This window comes from Mus caroli, unplaced genomic scaffold (assembly GCF_978045245.1).
Source record: "Mus caroli unplaced genomic scaffold, Mus_caroli_1 scaffold_7, whole genome shotgun sequence".
NCBI classification, from domain to species: domain Eukaryota; kingdom Metazoa; phylum Chordata; class Mammalia; order Rodentia; family Muridae; genus Mus; species Mus caroli.
Window position 1 is genome coordinate 61283691 of NW_028227262.1, and position 24262 is coordinate 61307952.

The window sequence follows — 24262 nt, forward strand, 5'->3', positions numbered from 1 at the left end:
TAATCTTTTTTCCTCCTAAGTTTAGTGCCTGTTGATAATAGCAAGAGCATAGTAACAAACATATTCTTGACTTTTTTTTTTTTTTTTTTTTTTTCCGAGACAGGGTTTCTTTCTCTGTGTAGCCCTGGCTGTCCTGGAACTCACTTTGTAGACCAGGCTGGCCTCAAACTCAGAAATCTACCTGCCTCTGCCTCCTGAGTGCTGGGATTAAAGGTGTGTGCCACCACGCCTGGCTTCATAGTTGACATTTTTAAATTGAATTTTTATTGTGGTAACAATGTATGTGATGTAAAATTGGCCATTTTTAATCTTCTTGCTTATTTTATGTTGTTGAAGGCACATTTTTGGTTTGTGTGTATGTATATGGGATGTGTGTGTTTGTGTGTGTGTGTGTATGGGTGGCTCATGCATACATGCGGTTCTGGGAAGAGCTCATACTGTCTTCTGTTACTGTTCATTGTACATATTGAGAGGTTGGGTCTCAGAGCTTGTGCTGGTTCAGCTAGTCTAGGTTGCCAACTTGCTCCAGGGTCTCTTACCTCTGTTCCTGCCTGCTGGAATTACTGACAGGCCATCATGTGTCGCTGGTATTTACATGAGTGCTAGCGCCAGGTAGAACATGGCAAGTGGATATCTTGGGGTTACTGACAGAGAAGTAGACAAAATAGCATAGAGGGTTGATATCTGCTCAGCTCTAGTGCCTTAAAGCTTATTATATAGGTTATGTGTCTCTTATTTGGGAACTAAATGCTCAAGTTGAGGAGAAACCCCCAAATAATATTTACCACAACATTTTGGCACCCTACGTTGGGTACCAGTTATAAATGGAATTAATTGTTCTATCTAACCTGTAAAAAAGACACAATCTAGGTATTTTATTTACAAGCCATAAGCCTAGATGGAGCAGGTTTGGAGCTATTCTGACTTATTTTCTGGCCATAATGTCCCTTGTTACTTGCTGGTCCTGGCCATGTGCTCATGGTCCATCTCTTCTCTGTATCCTTCCTTCTTCTCTCTCTCTCTGCAGCCCCCTCGCACCATCCTCAAGTCCCACCTTTCCAATCACACCACGCAAAAAAGAGAAAAGCTCTTGAGTGTCACAGCAGCCCATCTTACTTGAAACCACAAATGGATGCTTGATTAGGTTTCATGTCTCTCTAGGTGTGACCACACTTGTTGACTTGATTAGACCTTGGTTGCCCACGTCCTTACCTCAAAATTGTTCTGGCTGTGTCTCTGAGGGTGCTTATGTGGGAAGCATTTGAGTGGGACACTTGAGGAAGTCAGATAGAGGCCGAAAATATGCTCTGTGCATGTCTTTCATGTCTTTTCCTACTGTAAGGTCCTGTGGTCTGTTATCCTCCATAATAATAATTATTATCATATTAGTATTAATTATTATTATTTTCGAGACAGGGTTTCTCTGTGTAGCCCTGGCTGTCCTGGAATTCATTCTGTAGACCAGGCTGGCCTCAAACTCACAAATCGTCTGCCTCTGCCTCCGCCTCCACCTCCACCTCCGTCCCCGCCCACCAAGTGCTGGGATTAAAGGTATGTGTCACCAGTGCCCAGCTGTAATTCTTAAACTGCAACTATGGTCATCTAGTATAGTGCTTGTCTAAGATGAAGAGTTCCCTACACTCCAGTGTAGCTGGTGACAACATTCTGATGTTGGGTGGGTTTCTATTTTGTTTCTTGTGAAGTGGGGTCCTGTGACAGAGTAGAAAATGCTCTTAACTGCTGAGTCAGCTCTCCAGCTCTTCAGCTTTTGATTTTAGTCTAAAAAAAAAAAAAAAAAAAAACCTCTCAAAGAGGTTTACACACCCAGAACCCACCCAGAACCGGAAATCAGATCCCATTACAGATGGGTTGTGAGCCATCATGTGCTTGCTGGGAATTGAACTCAGGACTCCTGGAAAAGCAATCAGAGCTTTTAACCCCCGAGCTATCTCTCTAGCCCTGAGATAAGACTAGTTTAAACTGAATTCTAGTCACCAGTACACAGAAGGGCTCCTGCATTGACTTTCATGACCTTTCCCACTGGACACCAGGAGAGTGCACAGTGGGGAAGAGGAGGAAAGAAGCCAGTCATAAAGTAGGTTAAGAGGCTGTGCACAATGTTGTCTCACATTGGCCAGCTGTGCTGCCTGCGACGAGGGACTTTGCATCCCCATCTGCCTACCTGACCTTTGCATCATTCTTTCTGCTCAAGTGAAAGAGTGAAGAGCCAGTGACAGTTGTTTAAGAAAAACTGAATTTGGGCTGGAGAGATGGCTCAGCAGCTAAGAGCACTGACTGCTCTTCCAAAGGTCCTGAGTTCAAATCCCAGAAACCACATGGTGCCTCACAACCATCTGTAATGGGGTCTGACAGCCTCTTCTAGTGTGTCTGAAGACAGCTGCAGTGTACTCATATAAATAAAATCTTAAAAAAAAAAAAAACCCTGAATTTAAGAAAGCTCATTTCTCAGGTTTCTTCTCGGAAAAAAATCCAAGTTGAAATGGTGTTGTTTTTTATTGTTTGCAGGGTGGGACTGGGTTGGTTTTGTTTGTGTAGTAGGCCTTTCTATCCTGCTGGTGGGAAGGCTTTCTCACCTCCCAGGCATGTGCCGCTATGCCATGCTTCTGCTGTTGCTGCTGCCTTGGTTTTTGTACAGATAATGCAAGTGATTTTTAAAGTTATTAGTTTATTTGTGTTATGGTGTGAATGTTTTTCCTCAGTTTTGGGACTTTGGGGGTCCTGCTTGGGGTTTAATAAGGAAGTGGAGACGTGTGTAGTAGAAAGCTGTGGGCCTGTTTCCTGGGCAGTCTCTCAGCTAGCCCATCTAATCTAACTTTAGTTCTTCTTCACCATCTCGTTCTGCATGGCTCCCTCTGCTCTCCCTCCCTACTCTGCTCCTGATCTCTTTCTCTTTTGGCTCCAGCTTTGCCCAGCACTTTACTGCTCAAACGCCACACCTCTTTCTTCTACAAAAAAGCTATTAGCATAGTGGGAGAGATTCCTCCCCCAGGGCAGCTTGCCTTTCTTTTTTGGGAGGTGAGGAATTACTGGCACAGCAATTAACAATTGAGAATACAGAGACATACCTTCATAGCCAATTGATACAATGTGTGTGGGGTGACTTATCCCAACATACATCCCTCAGTGTATGTATATATTCTATGAGGGTGCCTACTTCTGCAAAGGCCAGAACAGGACATCCTGGAATTGGAATTACAGATGGTTGTAAGCTACCGTGTGTGCTGGGAGTCAAACCCAGGTTCTCTGCAAGAACAAGTGTGTTAAACCATTCTCCAGCCCCCAAGTTAAATCTTTGAGAGCCAGCAACTTACTAAGAAAAGAGAAAGAAAGGTCTGTTGCAGTTTTCTTAATTTGTAACTATTCAGAGAGAAACGGCACTGGTCTGCGGCACACACCTGTCACCCTCAGCCCTGGGAGGTAGAAGCAGGACAGGTGCGTTGTTGGAAATTCAAGGTCAGCCTGGGCTATCTAGGGATGCCTGTTTCAACAAAATCAAGGACGGGTACCAGTACTAACTGAAACATGGTAGACACACAAGTGGTCCCTAGAGCCTGTGGAGTGCTACCCTGGGCTTTAGGAAGGAGCTGCTGTGCTTGCCAACCAGGAAGCACTACTTTAAAGGTGACATACCATAGATCTGTTTGTTTATAGTTCCATGGGATCATACATCTTCTATAGATTTAGAAAATCTGTGTTAGGCCAGGAAGGCCAAATTGCTTAGCCTCTGCTTACACAGAATAACAAATTTCAGCCCTTGGTGAGTTTCTTCTACCAGAGGCCATCTGGACATCCTTGTAAACCTAAGTCCTATGTTATACTTTAGGTATAACTTGCTAATGTGCTTTAGGGTTTGGAGATGTGTGTGTTTAAGTACTGGGGTCAGACTCAGAGCCTCACAGGTAGTAGCTACATTCCCACTTTGATATTTAAAACTGACATCCTTGGAATTTTTTTCTGCTTCAAACCTCTGCTGAGGGTGTTAGCCATATCATGTGACCTTCAGGCCTTCTGACAAATAGTCGTACTCTGTGTAGTGTTTTGTTGTTTGTTTATTTTGGTTATTCAAGACAGGGTCTCTCTTATAGCCTTGACTGTCCTTGAACTTCCTCTGTAGATCTGGCTAGACTTGAACTCACAGTGATTCTCCTGGCCTCCCATGTGCTGGCTTAAAGTGATTAAAGGTGTGCACCACTGGGCTGGAAAGATGGCTCAGGAGTTAAGAACAATGACTGCTCTTCCTAAGGTCCTGAGTTCAAATCCTAGTAACCACATGGTGGCTCACAACCATCTGTAATGAGATCTAATGCCCTCTTCTGGAGTGTCTGAAGACAGCTACTGTGTACTTACATATAATGAATAAATAAATATTTGGGGGGGGGAAAGGTGTGTACCACCATTGCCCATTTTATTTTTATTTTTACATGCCTGCAATGTATATGCATCACATGTATGACTGGTGCCTGTAGAGACTGGAATTGGATCCCCTGGAATTGGAGTTACAGATGTTTGTGAGCCACCATGTGGGTACTGGGAATTGAACCCACATCCTCAACTCCTCACTTCGAAACCTCTGGGTTATGGGAGAGGAGGCAGGTTTTTACAAGCTTGATGGTTGATGGTAGGCTCTGCATCATTTGGTACATTTATATTTTTTTGAGCTTTTTTGTCTTTTTTTGAGACAGGCTCGCTCATCTATCCCAGATTGTCTTCAGATTTGCTCTGTAGCTGAGGCTGGCTTTGAACTCTTGATCCTTCTGATTCCACCTGCCTAGAGGATGTGTACCACCACACTCAGCTCTGATTTTGGAACTTTAAACTTCCAAGTGTGAGTATAGATTACTATTTACCTGGCTGCTTTTACTTCCCTTTGAGATGCTGTTGAGGAAGTGAACAAGAATTAGTTTGTATGAGAAATGCAACTACGTGAAACACCTTAGTTGGGTTTTTTTTTTTTTTTTTTTTTTGGTTTTTCAAGACAGGGTTTCTCTGTGTAGCCTTGGCTGTCCTGGAACTCACTTTGTAGACCAGGCTGGCCTTGAACTAAAAAATCCACCTGCCTCTGCCTCCCAAGTGCTGGGATTAAAGGCATGCACCACCACGCCCAGCTACCTTAGTTTTTTTAAGCTTATGGTATACATGTTTGGTTTTTTGTTTGTTTGTTTTAATACAAATACATTGTGGAATAGCCACATCCAGCTATTTAGTGTACTCCTGTTTTTCTGTGGTGAGAACACTTTCAAATGTACTCTGTAGTTTTCCAGTATCCAGTCTATTGTTACTAACTAGTCACCATAGTGTATAAGCATTCCCTTCTTCATGCCTGGCCACGGGTGACTACCACCTGCTGTCCAGGCCTCTTTGGGTTTGAGATCCAGCTGAATGTGTCTTCCTGTGTCTGGCTTATTTTCTGTGACATATTTTTTTTTCACCTGTTGAAGTATAGTTGGCTTAATTTCCATATCTTGTTCAGTCCCACAAGGCTAGTAGATCCAACAGATGTGCTGGCAAGTAAATGCAAGCTGGCGAAAAAGAGTGATCTTCCTTCTTCCAAAGTCCTTATGTAGGTCTCCAGCAGAAGGTGTGGCCCAGATTAAAGGTGTGTACCACCATGCTTGGTTCTGGGACTTGTCTTGTCCCACGCTGACCTTGAACTCAGATCACCTTGCCTTGGTCTCCTGGGATTTATAGCCACTATGCCTCAAGATCTCCAAGATCCAAGATCGCGTCACACTGGATGACAGGATGTGCAGATAGGCTTGACATGCTCGTGTTCCCATATTTACTGTATGCATGCAGTGACGGGATTTATACATCATGATCTAGTTTTTTTTTATTTTGGTGGGGGGTGAAGGGGAGAAGGACAAATGATCCTGTAACAGACCCCACCAGCACTGTATGAAGGACAGCCTTTCTGTGCTTACCTTTGCTGCCTTTACTTTGATCTTTTTGATAACAGCCATTCCAGCATGTGAGATGATACTCTAGATATTAAACATAGTGAGCATTTCTCACCAGCCACTGCTATTTGTTAGCTATTTTGTACGTATTGTTTTCAAGACTGTTCATTAATAGTATTGGTTGTATTAATGGAATTTAGTGGGGTTATTTGTTTGATAAGCATATAGTGATAAATATACACTGATCAGATTTAGCCTCCATTTTCTACCCTTCCCCACATCTTTCCCAGTCTCCAGTGATCATTATTCTACTTTGAAAAAAATTTTTGCCGGGCGGTGGTGGCGCACGCCTTTAATCCCAGCACTTGGGAGGCAGAGGCAGGTGGATTTCTGAGTTCGAGGCCAGCCTGGTCTACAGAGTGAGTTCCAGGATAGCCAGGACTATACAGGGAAACCCTGTCTCAAAAAAAAAAAAAAAAAAAAAAAAAACAACAACAACAAACAAACAAACAAAAAAAATTTTTAACTGTTCATATACATGATATATTTGTCTGTCTAGATCACTGCACTTAATGTACTGACCTACAGTTCTGCTCACTTTCAGCCAATGATAGCTTCTAGTCTTCTTTATGGCTAGGTAATATACTGGTGTGTGTGTGTGTGTGTGTGTGTGTGTAATTTCCCCTCCTTTTTTCTGGCTTGAAAAATGACTGTGCATGTATGTGTACACTATTTGTAATGGCTATTCCTGGTTGTCAACTTGACTATATCTGAAATGAACTACAATCCAGAATTGGAAGGCTCACCTGTGATCCAGATCTTAAGGCTGGGAGACACAAGTTTCTGACCTGGATCTTGGCATGGAGATCTTGAGGCATAGTGGCTATGAATCCCAGGTGACTAAGGCAAGGAGATCTGAGTTCAAGGTCAACGTAGGACAAGACTAGTCCCAGATCCAGGTGTGGTGGTACACACCTTTAATCTGAGCCTCACCTTCTGCTGGAGACCTATAAAAAACATTGGAAGAAGGAAGATCACTCTTCTTCGCCAGCTTGCATTTACTTGCCAGCACATCTGTTGGATCTACTACTAGCCTTGTGGGGCTGAGAAACTACTAGATCCTTGACTTCCCATTCACAGCTGACCATTGTCGAGGAGTTGGACTACAGATTGTAAATCATAACAAAGTCCCTCACTGCATAGAGACTACCCACAAGTTCTGTGACTCTAGAGAAGCCTGACACTTTTGGAGTCAGTTCTTCTGCCTTCATTTGGGCTTTAAGAGTTGAACTTAGGTCAGCCAACTTGCTCTGCAAGTGCTTTTACACAATGAGCCATCTCACAGGCCTCTCTTCTGGGGTGTGTGTGTGTGTGTTAATTTTTGAGGCAGTCTTATGGCAAACTCAGTGTGTAGCTGCGATTGACCTCCAGTTCCTGATCCTCCCAGGGACTAAGATTACAGGTGTTCTCTGCCGTGGCTGCTCTGTCCCCATTTTAATCCATTTATCTCTTGGTGTTTATTGGACTGATGGCCTGTATTCGGGCCGCAATGAGTGTGGGTGTGCAGGTGTCCTTTGGTGTGCTGCAGTAGTGCTGCTAGGACAGGCTGTAAAGGCGCACCGTGGCTTGAGGCGCTCGGTGTTAGTTAGTTAGGCACATGGTGTTGTCTAGGCTCTTACCCTCTGGTGCGTTGGTTGAATTTCTCTTTGCTCTGGTGTTACTCATGGTTGTTAGGACTGTTGACAAGCTTAGTCCAGGCTTCCAGGTAGTGTTGGAGCATCTATGGTCTGCTGAGACAATGGTCACAAATATTTTGAAATGTATTCTCATGAAGAATTCACATATCAGATATTACTCATTGTTTGACATTGAAAAGCCAAGATTTATGCTGTGCCTTCAGGAGGGGGAGAAATGGGTCAGATACTGGGTAATGAAACAAAAATGGTTATAGGCTTAGATTTGAGTTGGTAGGCTATATATTAGTCCTAGTACAATACTTCACATGTTTAGATCCACACTGTGCAGCAGAACTTTGTGTCATGGTATAAGTCTCCATATCTGCCTTTTATAGCTGATGACTATTAATTAAGCACTTAAACTGGAGCTAGTGCTGCTGAAGAGAAGTATTTAATTTATTGAGTTGTTTTCATTAAAGTATAGCAAGCTGTGGTTAGTGATGACTAAATTGCAGATTCAAGTATTGACCAGTGTTCCACAAGCTTTTCCCATTACCAATCTCCCTTCCTATTTGTGTCTCTAGACGTTTTCCCACAGTGTCTTCAGGTCTTGCACTCTACATAGCAACATTCCCTAGCGCACAGCAAAGCTGTTAATTCCATAGATGCACGAGTGTATGTACTGTGCCCACTAGATCTAAGGTCACCTGGTCATTGATTAGCATCCTTTTGGGGAATGCATGATAAAAACTAATGGCAGATAGTAGCATAGTGAAGGCTAACCTAGAGTCAGCAGTTGCTGTGACTACTACTAAGGCTATCATATTTGTGACTTGTATAGTTCACAACTTGAAAGCTGAGGGAAGCTTTGGAGGAGCTGTAGGACTCCGTTATCCTTTGTCTTTAGGTAACATTCTTATAGTATCAATTTTGTTGTTTGGTTTTGAGGTCTCATGTAATTCTGACTAGCAAAAGAAAATTAAAGGCATGGTGGTGCATGCCTTTAATCCCAGCACTTGGGAGGCAGAGGCAGGCGGATTTCTGAGTTCTAGGACAGCCAGGACTACACAAAAACCCTGTTTCGAACAACCAAATAAATAAATACACCCACACACTCAACACACACACACACATTTAAGAAAAACTATAATTAGAACCTGGCCTGGTGCTGGGTATTTTGCTACCCATGAAAATTGGATGTTTAAGGGCTGGAGGATGAATCTTGTCATTTTTTTTTTAAAGTCATTGAAGAGTGGGACTCAAGAAATGCCATCTGACATCGCATACTGGCTTCATAATATTTAGCTGTGACCATTTAACCTTATTCTCTGTAGGCCTTAAGTTCTAAGCAACAAATTACCATTTGCTGAGAGGATGTGTACTGTGTCGGGTAGAATAGTTCTCCCTAGTGGTGTAGGTGGATGCCACACGGTTAGGGAAGGTTCTTTCTTGTCACCTTACAAGCATTGTCACCTATGATAGCACCACATAAGCTCCCTGTGCCTACACAAAGGGACAATAGTGTCTAAGGGCACTGAGACTGACTTGTAGAAATTAGCAGCAAAAACCTCCAAATATTTAGCTTTTTTGTCTGGTAAGTGAATTCCAGCTTGCCTCATGGCAATAAGATACAGGACCATGGGCAGAATTTGTTGAAATTTGATGGAGAGAGGAGTTGCCAGTTCTAGGGTTTTTTTGGTTTGCTTTGTTTTGTTCTGTTTTTTGAGACAGGGTTTCTCTGTATAGCTCTGGCTGTCCAGGAAGTCACTTTGTAGACCAGGCTGGCCTCGAACTCAGAAATCCGCCTGCCTCTGCCTCCCGAGTGCTGGGATTAAAGACGTGCGCCACCACGCCCGGCCCAGTTCTAGTTTTTAGATTTCTTCTAATCTTCCTAGATTTTTGCTCTCTTCTTCAGTCATCCCTTTAGGGAATCAGGCTACTGAGCAAAAAGAAGTATTCTTTCCAACTGGGGGAACAAACACCTGCTTAGCATTTGTGAGATCCTGCCAGCATGTTTGATCGATAACATCTTAAAAAAATAAAATTGGTCCCCCCTTGTAAGGGAGAGCATAGGGAACATTTATTATTTTGCTGCTTCAGAGACCTTTTTCTTTTTTTAAAGATTTATTTATTTATTATATGTAAGTACACTGTAGCTGTCTTCAGACACTCCACAAGAGGGCATCAGATATCATTACAGATGGTTGTGAGCCACTAGGTGATTACTGGGATTTGAACTCAGGACCTTTGGAAGAGCAGTCAGAACTCTTGTTTTTTGTTTTTTTTTTGTTTTTTTTTTTTTTTCGAGACAGGGTTTCTCTGTGTAGCCCTGGCTGTCCTGGAACTCACTTTGTAGACCAGGCTGGCCTCGAACTCAGAAATCTGCCTGCCTCTGCCTCCCGAGTGCTGGGATTAAAGGCGTGCGCCACCACGCCCGGCTCGCAGTCAGAACTCTTAACCGCTGAGCTATCTCCCCAGCCCCAGAGACCTTTTCTTATCCAGGAAGTACTGCTGACATGTTCCTACCTTTGCCTTGCTCTGCTTGGACTGCCTTGTATCCTGTATAGCCGAGCCACTGCTTCCTGCCTTCTCTCTCCACTGCGCTAGGGGATGGATGCCAGCATTTGTACTGACTGACCTGGCATTTCCAGTTGGTCTTTCGTGTTTTAATTAGTGAAATTTTACTGCCATTTCCAGTTCTGTTCAACTTCGGTCCCTTAGCTTCGTGTTGTTTAAGGTAATAATAGTGTATTTCTGAGCTCTCTGCTTTAGAAACCTCATTTTTCATTTATATTGTCTTGGGGTGCGTTTTGGGGCTAGGAGGTGTTCTTGTGACTTGAGGTGCTTGTGGAGGTCATGGGACAGCTGGGGCAGGTTGGGTTATTTCTGTGGGTCTCAAGCACTAATTTCAGATTGCCAGATTCAACAGCAAGACCATTTACCCACTGAGCCGTCTTGCCAGCCAGAGTCTATTATGTTCCCTTCATCTCCTGTGTACAGTTTTCCTGTGTGTAAGTTTATTTTACATAAGTTGTTGAACAGTACATTCAAGAAGAACAGAATTGAATGTGGTCTCGCTGCCCTGAAGAGAGGTGTGCTTGGTGTGGAAGGGTGGTCTGTTCAGGACTCTGAGACTTTGGGGTCATGAAATAGTCAGTCCCCAGTCCTCGTTCTCCAGACATGCTGGTGCTCTCCTTAACTCCACAGCTAGATCCATAAGAACCATAAAAACAATTGCAAAATGGAAACGTGTGGCCTTCTTCCAGCTTCTGGGTGGACTTCTTTCACTATAGTTCTTTCAAGGTTGTGACTTTCTAAATGTAGATCTGCAGCTCTCTTGAGGGCAACAGGCATATTTCTGAGAGAGAATGTCATGGCGACCGTTACTGGTGGGCATGCCTTCTCTACACTGATTGGCCTCTTGGGCTCTTTGCTAATTTCCTCCTGGGCAGTGTTCAGTGCCACGGCCACTGTCCTCCTCACCCAGCCCACCAGCAAGCACAAGGAGGGAGCCTTACTGAATGTTCTTTTATTTTTAAAAAAATATTTTGTGTATTTTATGTCTGTGAGTCCTCTGTCTCATGTACATCTGCATGCCAGAAGGAGACATCAGATCCCATTATAGACAGTTGTGAGCCACTGTGGGTGCTGGGAATTGAACTCCCATGCCCTGAACTGCTAATTCATCCTCCAGCCCCGATTAACTGAATTTTCTTCACCCTTGGGTTATTTTCTAAGTGACTGTTCTTCATTCCTACCTGTAAAGGACCAGTCGACATCTGTCCCCAAGTTTTCCTACGCATCATGCTTTCCAGACCATGTGAGTGTTCTGTCTGCAGGTATGCCTGCATGCCAGAAGAGGCCATCAGATCTCATTCCATATGACTGTGAGCCACCATGTGGTTGCTGGCAAATCAGGATCTCTGCAAGAGCAGCCAGTGCTCTTAAGTGTTCAGCCATCTCTCCTGCCCCCAAACTCTTAAATTTTTTATTTTTAAAGGAAGGTGTTGAGTATATATCAGACACACAGAGAAAAAGACCCTCTGTGAAGCAGAGGTGGGGCTTGGAAAGCCAAAAAATTCTAGAAATAAGTTCTTAACCTGAAAACAAGGCGTTTGGTCTGAGGGCTTCCACACAGGTGGTGTATTGAGTTTGGGCCCTGCTGAGAGGATCTCCCTCTTGCATTTGACCTCTTCCCTCATGGGCTGTTAGGCACCCTCCGTCCTGCCAGCTTGCATACAGCTGAGGGGAACCCTTTTTCACCTGAGTTGTTTTTCGTCCTTTCTTCCTTTCTTCCTTTTTTCTTTCTCTTTCTCTCTTTCTCTCTTTCTCTTTCTCTCTCTCTTTCTCTTTCTCTCTTTCTCTCTTTCTCTCTCTCTCTCTCTTTCTCTCTCTCTCCTCTCTCTTTCTCTCTCTCTCTCTTCTTTCTTTCTTTCTTTCTTTCTTTCTTTCTTTCTTTCTTTCTTTCTTTCTTTCTTTCTTTCTTTCTTTCTTTCTTTCCTTCTTGACGGAATCTCAACTATGTAGCCCTGGAACTCACTCTGTAGACCAGGCTTGAAAATACAGTGCTCAGTGGAATTAGCTGCTACTAAAGCCTTTCATCTTAAACTCCTCAGAATGAAAAGTCCAAAGTTATGTTTATATTTTCTCCTTTCCCTGTTGTGTTCACAGACTGATCTTAGAAATAGTCTAATTTTTATCAAGACCATAACAAGTTTTCACTTAGACATCTTTTTACACAGTGTATGTGCGCTAGGTGTTTTGCTGAGAGCCAGTGAAGGCTGGTGTCGCCTGTGCCTCCTGAGCTGCATTGGTAAAAGCAAAATATACCCTGGTGTAGGATGCTGAAGCCCACCGTGGGCCCCCTGAGGGCACAGTCACTTGGGAATAAATGGCTGTAAGGAATAAATGGCTTTGCTAAGAGTGACTCTGATATCTGTGAGCCCAACCATATTCTGAGTGGACTCTTGTGGGTGGGAGCGAGCCCCCACTGCCTCCTGCTTGCCGAGTGTACTCTCCATTCCTGACTCCTCCTTCAGCTCCTGCTGCCTCTCAAGGAAGAGTCTCCCACAGACAGAATTCAGAGGTGCCTACTTCTCTCTCTTTCCCCTCTCCCTTTCTCTAGTTCCTCTCTCCCTCTCCTTGGTGCCGAGGATCAGACCTAGGGCCTTGCATGGGCTAGACATGCCCTCTGAGCCCAGAGCAGTGCTTAGCCCCATTCACAACATTCTCCTTTCCACATTTATCATAAATTAACAACCTGGGAGACTCAAAATAACCAAATCCTATGCTCAAAACACTGTCTGCTGTTGTGGGAATTCAATGGCTATGGGACAGCAACCCTGTGTAGTTTCCAGAGTTGGAAGCTGAAGAAAGTGACTCTTAAGGTGTCTCACTTCACTGCGGCCGAGTCAGCATGTTAGGTGTTTCCTTTCTGATACTCAAAAAGGCTACTAAGGAATCAAGCTATGGCCAAGCCATATATATGGTGCACGTATTTAATCCTAGCGTCAGGAGGCAGAGACAGAGGCAGTGGTGGGTCTCTGAGTTCTAGACCTGCTTAGTCTACATAGTGAGACTTTGTCTAACAACTCCCTTCCCCCAATAGAAAAGTTTTTACAGCAGGTATCCACCGATATAGTGTTATCCATCTCAAAAAGTGATACCAGCCAGGCAATGGTGGTGCACACCTTTAACCTTGGGGTTAAAGTGCTTAGGAGGCAGAGGCAGGCAGATCTCTTAGATCTCTGCTCTACAGAGTGAGTTCTAGGACAGCCAGGGCTACATGGAGAAACCCTGTCTCGAAAAACAAAACAAAAAGGTGATACTAGATCTTCAGTGAGACTGAAACCTTGCTGAGTCAACACAGACTCTGGGACGATGGGGCTGGGGATAAGACTCCATATGTATGTATGTAATGTATGGTTTAGAGTGTGAGAAAACTCGAGATAGGACAGGTGGCTGAAGGAAGCAGTCTCCGAGGGTTCAGCTTCCTTACACAGCCTGCAGGTGTTTTTCTTACCAGTGTCACTGAGCTTAACAGGCTGTCATACACTATGTGTATGGCACTGGGGGGCGGAGGGGGGGCATTGGGCAGTGAGCATAGGCAGACTTTGTCTGATAGTTGATCTTGATAGTTGTATATGTGTGTGCATGTCCCAGCATACATGTGGAGGTCAGAGGACAACTTTCACAAACTGGTTCTCTCCAGGCTTTAGGACCAGGGATTGAGCTCAGGTCATCAGGTTTGGAGGCAGGAGCCTTTATCTGCTGAGCCATCTCACTGACCCCAGAGACAGTTAAGTAGGGAGACAGTCTTTGAATGTGGGTGGTACCATCCCATACCTTTCAGGTGGGAGGTGGAGGCTGATGGAATAAAAGGGACGGGAGGAAGTCTAATGCACCGGCTTTCTTGCTGTGTGCTTTCTGGGTATTGTGATGGCACCAGTTTCACTCCACACTCTCCCTACCGTGATCTTATTATGGGCCCACAGTTCTTGCAGTTGCCCTGTTGCCTTTGAAACTGATCTAAAAGAAATCATTTCAAGGGATTACCTGCTTTTTATCCTAAGCAAAAGGCTCATTAGTCATGAGGTACCACTCCCTTTCCACGCTGTCCCTATAGCCAGAAACAATGGAAACAGTCACTGTGAGGGACATAGGTTTCCACTTCCTTGTGAGCCAGTTGGTCAGCATCTCCTGTGTGTTCTTGGGTGTGCTATCACCCACTGAAAAGGCAGTAGGCAGATGGCCCTGAACTTCTTCCCTTGTCATCTGGACTCTGTTCTGGTCTCTGTCTGACCTGTGTTTGGGACATATATTAAAATAACAGCAACCAGTACTTGTCAGTTTACACCCAATACTCAGCTAACAAGTGGCATTTTTGAAACCCAGTCATTTTCTGGTAAACTCTTTCTTTGTTAAGGATCAAGGATTGACAAGACCTGGAAGAGTGAACCAAGGGTCAGCATGTTACATACTGTACGGTCATGGAAGCCAAGGCTGCCTAGTTTTTTGGCAAAAGGTTGTCCCTAGACAGAGTGGCACTGTGAAGCATTGCTCATCCAGTAGTCTGGTGTGTGATAATTCTTTACTTGGCACCAGGCAAATAGAAAACAAAACTGTTCTCATGGAGAATGTTAGAAAGTGGAGAATATGGATAGTATATATTTAGATCTATGTAAGTGTTTTAAAGCAGCAAACAGTAGTTGGGGGAGGGGGAGTGGTGTCTTAGGTTACAGTTGCTGGGATGAAACATCATGACCAAAAAGCGCCTTGCGGAGGGAAGGGTTTATTTGGCCTACATATCCAAGTGACAATTCATTGAGAGAAGCCAAAACAGGAGCTGGTGCAGAAGCTATGGAAGATTGCTGTTTACTGGACTGTGCCTCATGGCTTGCTCAGCCTTCTTTCTTATAGAATCCAGGACCAAAATCCCAGGCAGGGTTGGCACTACACACAAAAGGCCGTGCCCTCTCCCATCAATTACTAATTAAGAAAATGGCCTACAGACTTGTTGACAGGCAATATTACAGAAGTATTTTCTCAGTTAAGGCTCCCTTCTCTCTGGTGACTTTAGCTTGTGTCAAGTTGACATAAAACTAGCCAGCACAGGGCGCTCCTTAAATAAAGTGGTTCCTAACTGGCTGTGGTGGCACTCTCGTAATCCCAATACCCAGGAGGCAGAGCAGACAGGTCTCAGAGTTAAAGACCATCTTGTCAGCCAGAGCCACACAGAAAGAAACCCTGATTCTAAAAAATGAAAGAAAGGAGGAAGGGAGAGAGGGAAAGGAAGGAAGGAAGGAAATAGGTTCCTTTGCTGAGGAAGTCGTGCTTAATCTTCACTTGTGGGATTGTGAGTCTGTTTGGAGTGTTAATCCCAACTGCTGAGGCCAGCAATGGACCCAGCGAGAGAGAGAGAGAGAGAGAGAGAGAGAGAGAGAGAGAGAGAGAGAGAGAGAGAGAGAGAGAGAGAGAACTCCGGCATCCTTTCAGCCCCTGCCCTGCTGACTTGTTAGGTTAGCTCAAGGGTTCACAGGCCCAGGGCCAGTCTGAGTGAGGGCTGGGGCTTGGCTCCTGGCGGACTAGAGTGGCTGCACCGTAGACAATGTCTGTCTGCTTTAATGTTTCTCCAGCTCACCTGTGCTCTCTCCTCCCTACAGCTTCAAGGATGACCTCTAGGAAGAAAGTGTTGCTGAAGGTCATCATCCTGGGAGACTCTGGGTAAGTGTTTCTCATGAGTCTGACCTCTGATTGGCCTGGAGCTTCATCCTCACTGATCTCAAGGCAGTTCCACAGTCGGCTCTGGGCCTGGCCACTATCCTTTACTGTTGGGCTTTCCTGTGTTTGGCCTATTGAATTGCTTAAGGAACCCTTGTTTTCTTGTTTTTGAAAGTGCATTCCAATGGGGTAGAGTATAGGAATAGTGTCTCCTGCCCAGGACTGTGAGAAATGGCATACTGTCTGAAAGGAGTCTCAAGGCCTTTGAGGATTACAGACCTCACTCTACTTCTGTAAATTCTAATTGTGCTGCAGAACTGGAGATAGAACCAGCACCTTAGACCAGTGGACGCAATGGCTATATCCCTGGCAAGGCAAGCACTACTGTCTTAGGCTGTGTGTATGTGCATTCTTTGTGGAAAGCCTTGAACAAGGAAAGCATTGGCGCTCTCTTTAGGTTGCATTACCCCGACCCTACCCTTATCTTACTGAACACTTGGTTGGTGAGTTTTCTTGGTGAAAAAATTCCTTGGGAGGGATATTCTTAATGTTATGTATGTGCATATGCATGTGGGTGTGAAGGTCCCTGCAAGAATTGTTTTTCTTCCTGCTCTGGGAGTCCTGGGATTGAATTTAAGTTTTCGGGCTTGGCAATAGGTGCCTTTCCCTTTAGCCATCAAACAGGCCCTGTTTTGTTGTTTTGCTTGGACTTTAGTTTTGAAACAAAAACTGTGGCTCAATGCCCTTGAACTCACTGTGCAGCCCAGTCTAGCCTCAGGCTCTCAATGCTGCTGCCTCTATCTCTCAAGCATGTGGGGCTACACCTGTCTTGGAACATTCCTTTCTGGCTACATACTGCTGAGTGGCTTCCTCCGGGTATTACTTGACCACACTGAGTGATGCATAAACACCTGAGATTACAAAGCCCTTTGGAGTGATCTTATCACAAAGTTCCATTTACGAGGGAGTGTGTGTGTGTGTGTGTGTGTGTGTGTGTGTGTGTGTAAGGGAGATGTTTCTCTCGATCATGACAGGCAAGTTCTTTTAGTAAAATGCTTTGTTTTGTTTTTAAACTGTTGCAGTACCGGGAGGTAAACCCAGGCCTTGTGTGTGTCAGGCAAGCTCTCTACCAACTAAACTCTCTTCCTAGCTCAGGCAGGTTGCTTTGAACATTGTCAACACAAATCCCTTTCAGTCCCTGATTTGACTCAGACATGTGGGTTTTGTTCAATTTCAGTGTTGGAAAGACATCTCTCATGAACCAGTATGTGAATAAGAAGTTCAGTAACCAGTACAAAGCCACAATAGGAGCGGACTTTCTGACCAAGGAGGTGATGGTGGATGACAGACTTGTTACCATGCAGGTGAGCCACTGCTCAGCCGGGAGCCAGACTGCCAGTTTACTGAGTCTTTTTTAAATGGTGGGTGGGGGTGGGGGTGGGGGTGGGAGGGGGAGGGGAAGGAGGACACACAACTTTGTGGAGTTGGCTCGCTTTCTTCCTTCTGTGAGTTGTAGGGATTAAACACAGGTCATGCAGCTTCTGTGCTGAGCCCTCGTGTAGGCCCAGTTGATTGCATCCAGACTGTCTGTCACACCTCCATGCTTTTCAAACTTACCGTTCGTTATATTTGTGGATAATGAAAAATTGGCTGCAAATAGGGTTGTTGGATAAAATAGCAGGAAAAGCACGGTCAGGAGCATGGTGGAGACGGAGCCTGAGCCCCATGCAGGCTGAGTGCACATGCTCCCGCCACTGAGCCACACCCCAATCCTAAATTTGAAATTTATATTACAAGATAAGTAGGAATTTTTGTAAAATTTAATTTAACTAGAGTTATTGTCTTTTTTTTTTTTTTTTCATTTCTTTTCCCTTTCTATTTATTTATGTTTGGTTTTTCAAGATAGGGTTTCCCTGCATAGCCTGGCTGTCCTGGAACTCACTCTGTAGACCAGGCTGGCCTCAAACTCAGAAATCCGCCTGCCTCTGCCTCCCAAGTGCTGGGATCAAAGGCGTGTGCTACCATTGCTACCATGCCCAGCTTCTTTTTCCTTTCTTTCTTTTTTTTTTTAATAAAGATTTATTTATTTATATGTAAGTACACTGTAGCTGTCTTCAGACACTCCAGAAGAAGGCATCAGATCTCATTAAGGATGGTTGTGAGCTACCATGTGGTTGCTGGGAATTGAACTCAGGACCTTCGGAAGAGCAGTCAGTGCTCTTCACTGCTGAGCCATCTCTCCAGTCCCTTCTTTTTCCTTTCTAAACTTAGCAACCTACCGGTTCCTTCTGTGTTCTAAAATGTCTTTATTTATCTTTCTTTCTTTTGGAGGCATTGGTGTCTGTGTATTCATGACTGACCTTGAACTCATAAAGTTGCACTGGGGTGCTGGGTTTAAAGTCGTGAGCCTTTCTGTAGCTTATCTAAGTGCCTTTGTCCAGTGCTTCAGCTCGGAAATCTTTCTGGGTTTTCCTAACTTCTGACAGCAGATATTAAGGTAGTAGTTAACTATTTAATTGTTGACTATCCTAAATTGATGACTCAGTGATTAAAAGTGATTTAAAGCACTAGCTGCTCTTTACAGAGGACCCAGCTTCAGTTCTCAGCACTGCTGTGTATAACTTCAGTTCTAAGGGACCTGATACCCTCTTCTGTTCTCTAGGCAATTTGGTACACAAGTGCAGGCAAACACATAAATAAAAACATTTTTATAAAGTTGAGCTCTGTAAGGCTGATTTAGTGTTTCCATATGTCTGCGCACCTCATGCCCCATGTGTATTAGTATACATGGTTGTTGAGGCATTTTATGTAGTGTGTACACAGGCTTGTGCACGAACGAACACCTCTTGAAAAAGAATCCCACTATTTTTGTCTTGCCTTCTGGTCCATGATCTCACTGAGGTAGTTGGTACAGTGACACCAAACTAAAGAAACAGAAGAATATCTTTTTTTTGTTGAGTTTAAAACATTAAAACTGAGGTCAGTCACCGTACATGTTTGTGTGGTGTGGTTGTGTGTGTACGTGTATAGGTACATGTGTACCAAGGAATGAGTGTGCCAGTTAGAAAACAACTTCAGGTGTTCATCCATCTATCCATCCATCTATCCATCCATCCGTTTTCTTAGGCAGGATCTCACTTTGTAGCCCTGGCTGTCATTGAACTCAGAAGAAATCAACTCCTAACTGCTAGGATTAAAGGTGTACACCATTTGAGACAGGGTCTTTGAAATTTATATTCTGGTTTTTCTACTACATACACAAAACATACACATAACTAAAGCAACAAAAACAAGTGGGGCTGGAAAGGTGGCTCCATGGAAGAAGAAAGCCCTTGCTTGCTCTGCAAAATGTGAGGATCCATGCTGAAATTCCCAGAGCACAGGTAAAACCAGATACACAAGGGACGCATCTATGTGTCGAGCACTATAACAGGGAGACAGGAGACAAACAGGCAAGCGCATTAAGGTAAGAACTCTGAATTGTCTCACAGTTTAGGATGGAGGTAATGTGAGTCGGCCTTGCCTAGCACATACATTGGAAGATACTCAAAATACCTGAGTGAAAGTTAAGAGACCAAATTTGGGGAAAGGACATTTCTGGAACAAAGAGGGAAGTGAAATTGTGATAGGCTCAGAGGGTTGGGCTGGGATGATTTTTAAGTTTTAACTTTGAAAGGACTAGAGATGTAAGCTTCTACTCACGCGTGGAGTCAGAACTGAGAAACACCCTGTACTCCCCACTCCATCCCCAGCAAACACACACTGTCCACCACATGTCCAGTCCCCACAAAGAATGTAAAAGCAGGACAGGGAGACAGGCCAAATATGTGGCAAGACTTCTGGGACTCAGAGGTTTGAGATTGCCTGCCCCACTGTCTCCCCGTCCACATGTGTGGTGGTTACTGTGCTGTGTTTAGGGAATGGAGAACTTGGAATTGAACCGAGAGTCTCTTAGGTGCTAGTAGACAAATGCTCTGCTGTTGGGCTTTGTCCCCAGACCTTTTCAAATGAGGGTCTTGAGACAAGGTGTCCTTTTGATTCCTAGGCCCTGACCTTGAACTTGCAAATCTCTTGTTTCAGCCTCCCCAGGAGCAAAAATTAAAGGTTTGTGCACCTAGATTCAACTTGATGTGTGTAGAATTTAAGTTTATACTCTTCAAAGAATAGGGACCTCTATCTTAAAGAATTTAACAGAAACACATGCCATTACTGACACAAGTAAGATTACTGCGTAGGACTCTTACAGTTGGAGTGAGAGGATATATGTTCCTGGCCATTTGAGGAAATCCTGTCCCAAGTTACCTTCATAATGACTACCGTTTCTTAAAACAGGAATAGAAACCAAAATGGACAAAGTGCTATAAGAAATGAGGATATGGAAAATTTAGAACTTAAAAAAACCGGGGAATGCAAAAACATCAAAATAAGTGAAAGACACCGTTAAACTCTAGAAGCATGGGCAAGCTTCGGGGGTTGCGCAGGGGTTCAGAAGGCCTGGCTAGGTGTAGTGGCGCATGCCAATAACCCCAGCATTTGGGAGGCAGAGGCAGGTAGACCTCTGTCAGTTCTGTGGACCTCTCTGAGGCCAGGCTGGTCTACACAGGAAAATATATTCAGAGCTACATAGTAAGATGGTGTTTTGGAAAAACAACAAAACAAATTAAACAAAAAGGAACTCAAGACTGCAGGAAGCCAAATGCTAGGCCCAAGAGCCCCCAGAAAGAACGCATGACTTGGGGGAAGGGCAGTGAGGCTGGTGTTCTTTCCAGCAGTAGGAAAACAGGAGCTGCACAGACCTGCACCATCTGCGCCCAGCCCAGGGTTGAGAGCCACACTCACTGCTGCAGTGTATTCCACAGATAGCGTCAAATGAGCCACACTGGAGACCCATAGCACAGAAGGGTCCAGGAGAGAGCAGGATGAGGTAGCCACTTCTGAATGATGGTGCAGAGTCTGGAGTGAGCCCCCCATATTTCTCTGGAGTTTTTGCAGGTTGTAGTAAAAGATAAGAAAAGGAATACATCACACAGAAGAACCCAGTGGTGATCTCCTTGGTTTTGAGAGTGCTTTTTGTACTTACAAAGGAGCCAGGTCACTTTCCCTGCTAGTTTAGGCTCATCTATGACAATTGATTTATTTTTACAGGTGAGGGTTCACTCTATATAGCCCAGGCTACTTACTCTCAAACTCTTGCAATTGTTTTACCTGTGTCTTCCCAAGTGCTAGGAATACCAGCAGGAATTGTCAGTTAACATATTAGAACTCCTCCCCTCTTTAGGGGATTGGCTGTATTAGGGCCTGAGCCTAGAGCCTCCTACAAGACTAGGTGCTCTACCACAGACCTCTGACTCCAGCTCTGTACATTGGTTTTAATTTAAAAGGAAGAAAACAAAACAAAACCTTACATCTGCAGAGAACAAATAGGCAATATAGATTTGGGGAGAAAAGAATTAAAAGTTTCTAGAACTTAGGAAATTTCACTTATCAGTAGATTGGACATAGCAGAGAGGATGTGCAAAAAGAAACAGAAAAGAAAGCTGGGTGAGGCCACACCCACACGTTTTCCCCATGTCTTTACACATGCCCAGCAAGTGATTTCCATTGAGCTGTATATAAAAGAATATAAAGGAATAAAGAAAATAGATTAAAGATAAAATTTGACAAGAATTTCCTAGAACTGATATTACACCAGTTCAGGGATCCCGAAATCTCAACTTCCAGGAGGAATAAATTAAAAATACACATGAATAACAGTGATACCCACCCTCACAAGACTGAAGAGGAGCCATGCCAGCATGGTCGTGGGAGCCAGGGGAGCAGCAAGCATGTGCTTGACAGCTCGATAGAGCAGAGCACTGGGGTGGTGGTGGGGGTGGGGGTCGAACACTGATAATAAAAAGCACAGGGTTTTTTCTCTTAGCCTCCACAAGCACCTTACCACAAAGACAAATATATAAGAATAAAGTAGACCTGAGTACAAAGGACTAGAGGAGTCACCAGAGATAGAATGCTTGCTATAATGTATGAGGCCCTGCAACTGGAGCAAAGAAAGCATGTGTGTTTGCCTTTGGCGTCTACTGAGGATTGGCCCAAGAAACTTCCTCACCACAATGCAGCCTTCAGGTTTGTAGTTTCGGTGGTCAAGCACTTACTTGCATAGTGTCCTGGATTCAGTCCCAAGCACAAGGTAAAACTGAGTGTGGTGGTGCATGTCTGTAATCACAGCAGTGTTTGGGAGCTACAGACAGAAGGATCAGAATTGTTTTAAGGCTACCTTCAGCTACAGAATGAGTTCAAGGTCAGTGTGGGCTACATTAGATCCCATCTTTAAAAGGGTAGATGTGCCGGGCGAGGTGGCACATGCCTTTAATCCCAGCACTCGGGAGGCAGAGGCAGGCGGATTTCTGAGTTCGAGGCCAGCCTGGTCTACAGAGTTCCAGGACACCCAGAGCTACACAGAGAAACCCTGTCTTGAAAAAACAAAAACAAAAAACAAAAAACAAAGGGTAGATGTAAAGGCTGGAGAGATGGCTCAGTTTAAGAGCACTGGCTACTCCCTTCCAGAGGACCTTGGTTTGAATTCCAGCATGCACAGTGGGACTTAGAACCATCTGTAACTACAGTCCCAGGGAATTGGACACCAGGCATGCAAGTGGTGCACAGACACACATGCAGGCAAAACACTGATAGAATAAAACAACAGTTAACACATTTTATAAATAAAATTGATTTGTCATGTCTATATAGAATGTAAGGACATCCCCCTGTACAACTTTAACTTTAAATGTAAGTATTTTGTAATTACTTACAATACCTAATCCCATGGGAGTATATTAGACTGTCTAGGCATAATGAAAGGACTAAAGTCAGGGCCTGCTGTTAAGTTGAGTGCTCAGGTGTGGCTCCTACATTGGCTCCTATGCTAAGGAGACCAGGATTGGCGTTGCACATTGTAAGGTCCGGTGGAGTAGTGATGGCTGTTCTGATACTGTTGAGGAAAGCTACAAGTCAGTGTGCAATGCTGGGCTCAGCTGGGTAGGTGTGCATGAACACTCGAGGCTTGGTAAGCTATGATAGTGAAGCAGTGGACACGGGTGACAGGGGCCTTGCTGGGAACTCTAAGGGACACGGGTTGTACTTGGCTGGACCAAGACCTTCAAGTGGAGCAGCCAGAAGCTTCAGGACCCGAGGTAAAAAATGCACAAAGTAAAAATGTGCACATGGGAAGCAGAGGATCGAGAACAAGTCATACAGGTGAAGCTCGTCTGAGTACTTAACCACCCCCGAATGGCATTACTCTCCATTCAGTAGTCCCTGAACAAGGGCGTGTGCCCACAGGAAGCTAGAGGTCACAGACAAACCTTAATAGCCAGAAGCCAGGGTTCAGGGAATTGGAGTCATGTGGAGGTGGAGGTAGGCAGGCAGGTCCTGTGCTCTCCTCCAATGTGGCCACATCTCCCAGCATAGCTTGTGTTTCCACTCCCCGATCCCACATCCATAACAACATGATCATGGCAGTCACAACCTGTGGCCTAAGAGAAATGGAGTCGGGAATGCCTGGAGGCTGATGGAGACCTCAGGAGATGAATGAGCATGGCCAGAGCAGACTCTAAGCAGGCAGGCTTCAGCAGGATAGCTCCTTTAACCGGGGGTAGGAAGCGGGGAATCCTATTCCTGCTGCCCATCTCAGGACGAGATTTCTGGGGTTGGACATGCCTTAACCCCACTCTTGCTCTGGACCAGCTCTTCCCAGTCCCACTGCTCCAGTCCCAGTTTCTGTTTCTAATCGTTTAAACCTCATCTTAACTTTTGGCATGAGGAGAGAAGCGTAATTATTGCAGTCCTGCATGTAGGATGAATGGCCAGGAAATAAAGTACAACATAAGGCAGTGAGATACTGCGAGTTTGGATGTGAACAAAGGTGAGTTGCAAGAGATTTACAGCAGAGCACTATTGGTGTAAGATGTTTTCTTCAGGCACCATTTACTTCTGGAGAGTTCAGAACACGTGTCACTGAGGTGGTGTTTCATGTGCTTATATGTATGTATATGTATCTCTCTGCACCACATTCCTGCCTGGGGTGCCCAGGGAGCAGAAGGCATCTGAGCTCCTGGAATTTGAGATTATGAGCTGCTATGTGGATGCTTTGAACCAAACCCACATACTTAGAAGAGCAGTGGTGGTTTTAATTGCTGAGCCATCTCTCTGGCTATAGGTTTACTCTTTAAAAAATAATGAAATAAGTACAGTGGCAATATTATAACTTATCAGCTTATCATGCATGTTAGGTCCATCTGTAGCATCTGCCCAAATTATCAGTAATGGATAGATAAATATATGAATATAGAATATATGAATATGCTGGAGAGATTGCTCAGCAGTTAAGAGCATTGACTGTTCTTTCAGAGGTCCTGAGTTTAATTCCCAGCAACCACATGGTGACTCACA

At 44.4% G+C, this 24262-nt stretch overlaps 1 protein-coding gene across 1 annotated transcript in view; it reads left to right on the forward strand.

The window, feature by feature from the left end:
• Nucleotides 1–24262, forward strand: part of Rab7a (RAB7A, member RAS oncogene family) — a 42318-nt gene that overhangs the window by 11403 nt on the left and 6653 nt on the right. Inside the window, exons 2-3 of the mRNA XM_085840362.1 lie at nt 15757–15817; nt 17052–17178. Of these exons, the coding sequence (XP_085696488.1) occupies nt 15765–15817; nt 17052–17178 (180 nt within the window). The 5' untranslated portion in view covers nt 15757–15764. The remainder of the gene's footprint in view (nt 1–15756; nt 15818–17051; nt 17179–24262) is intronic.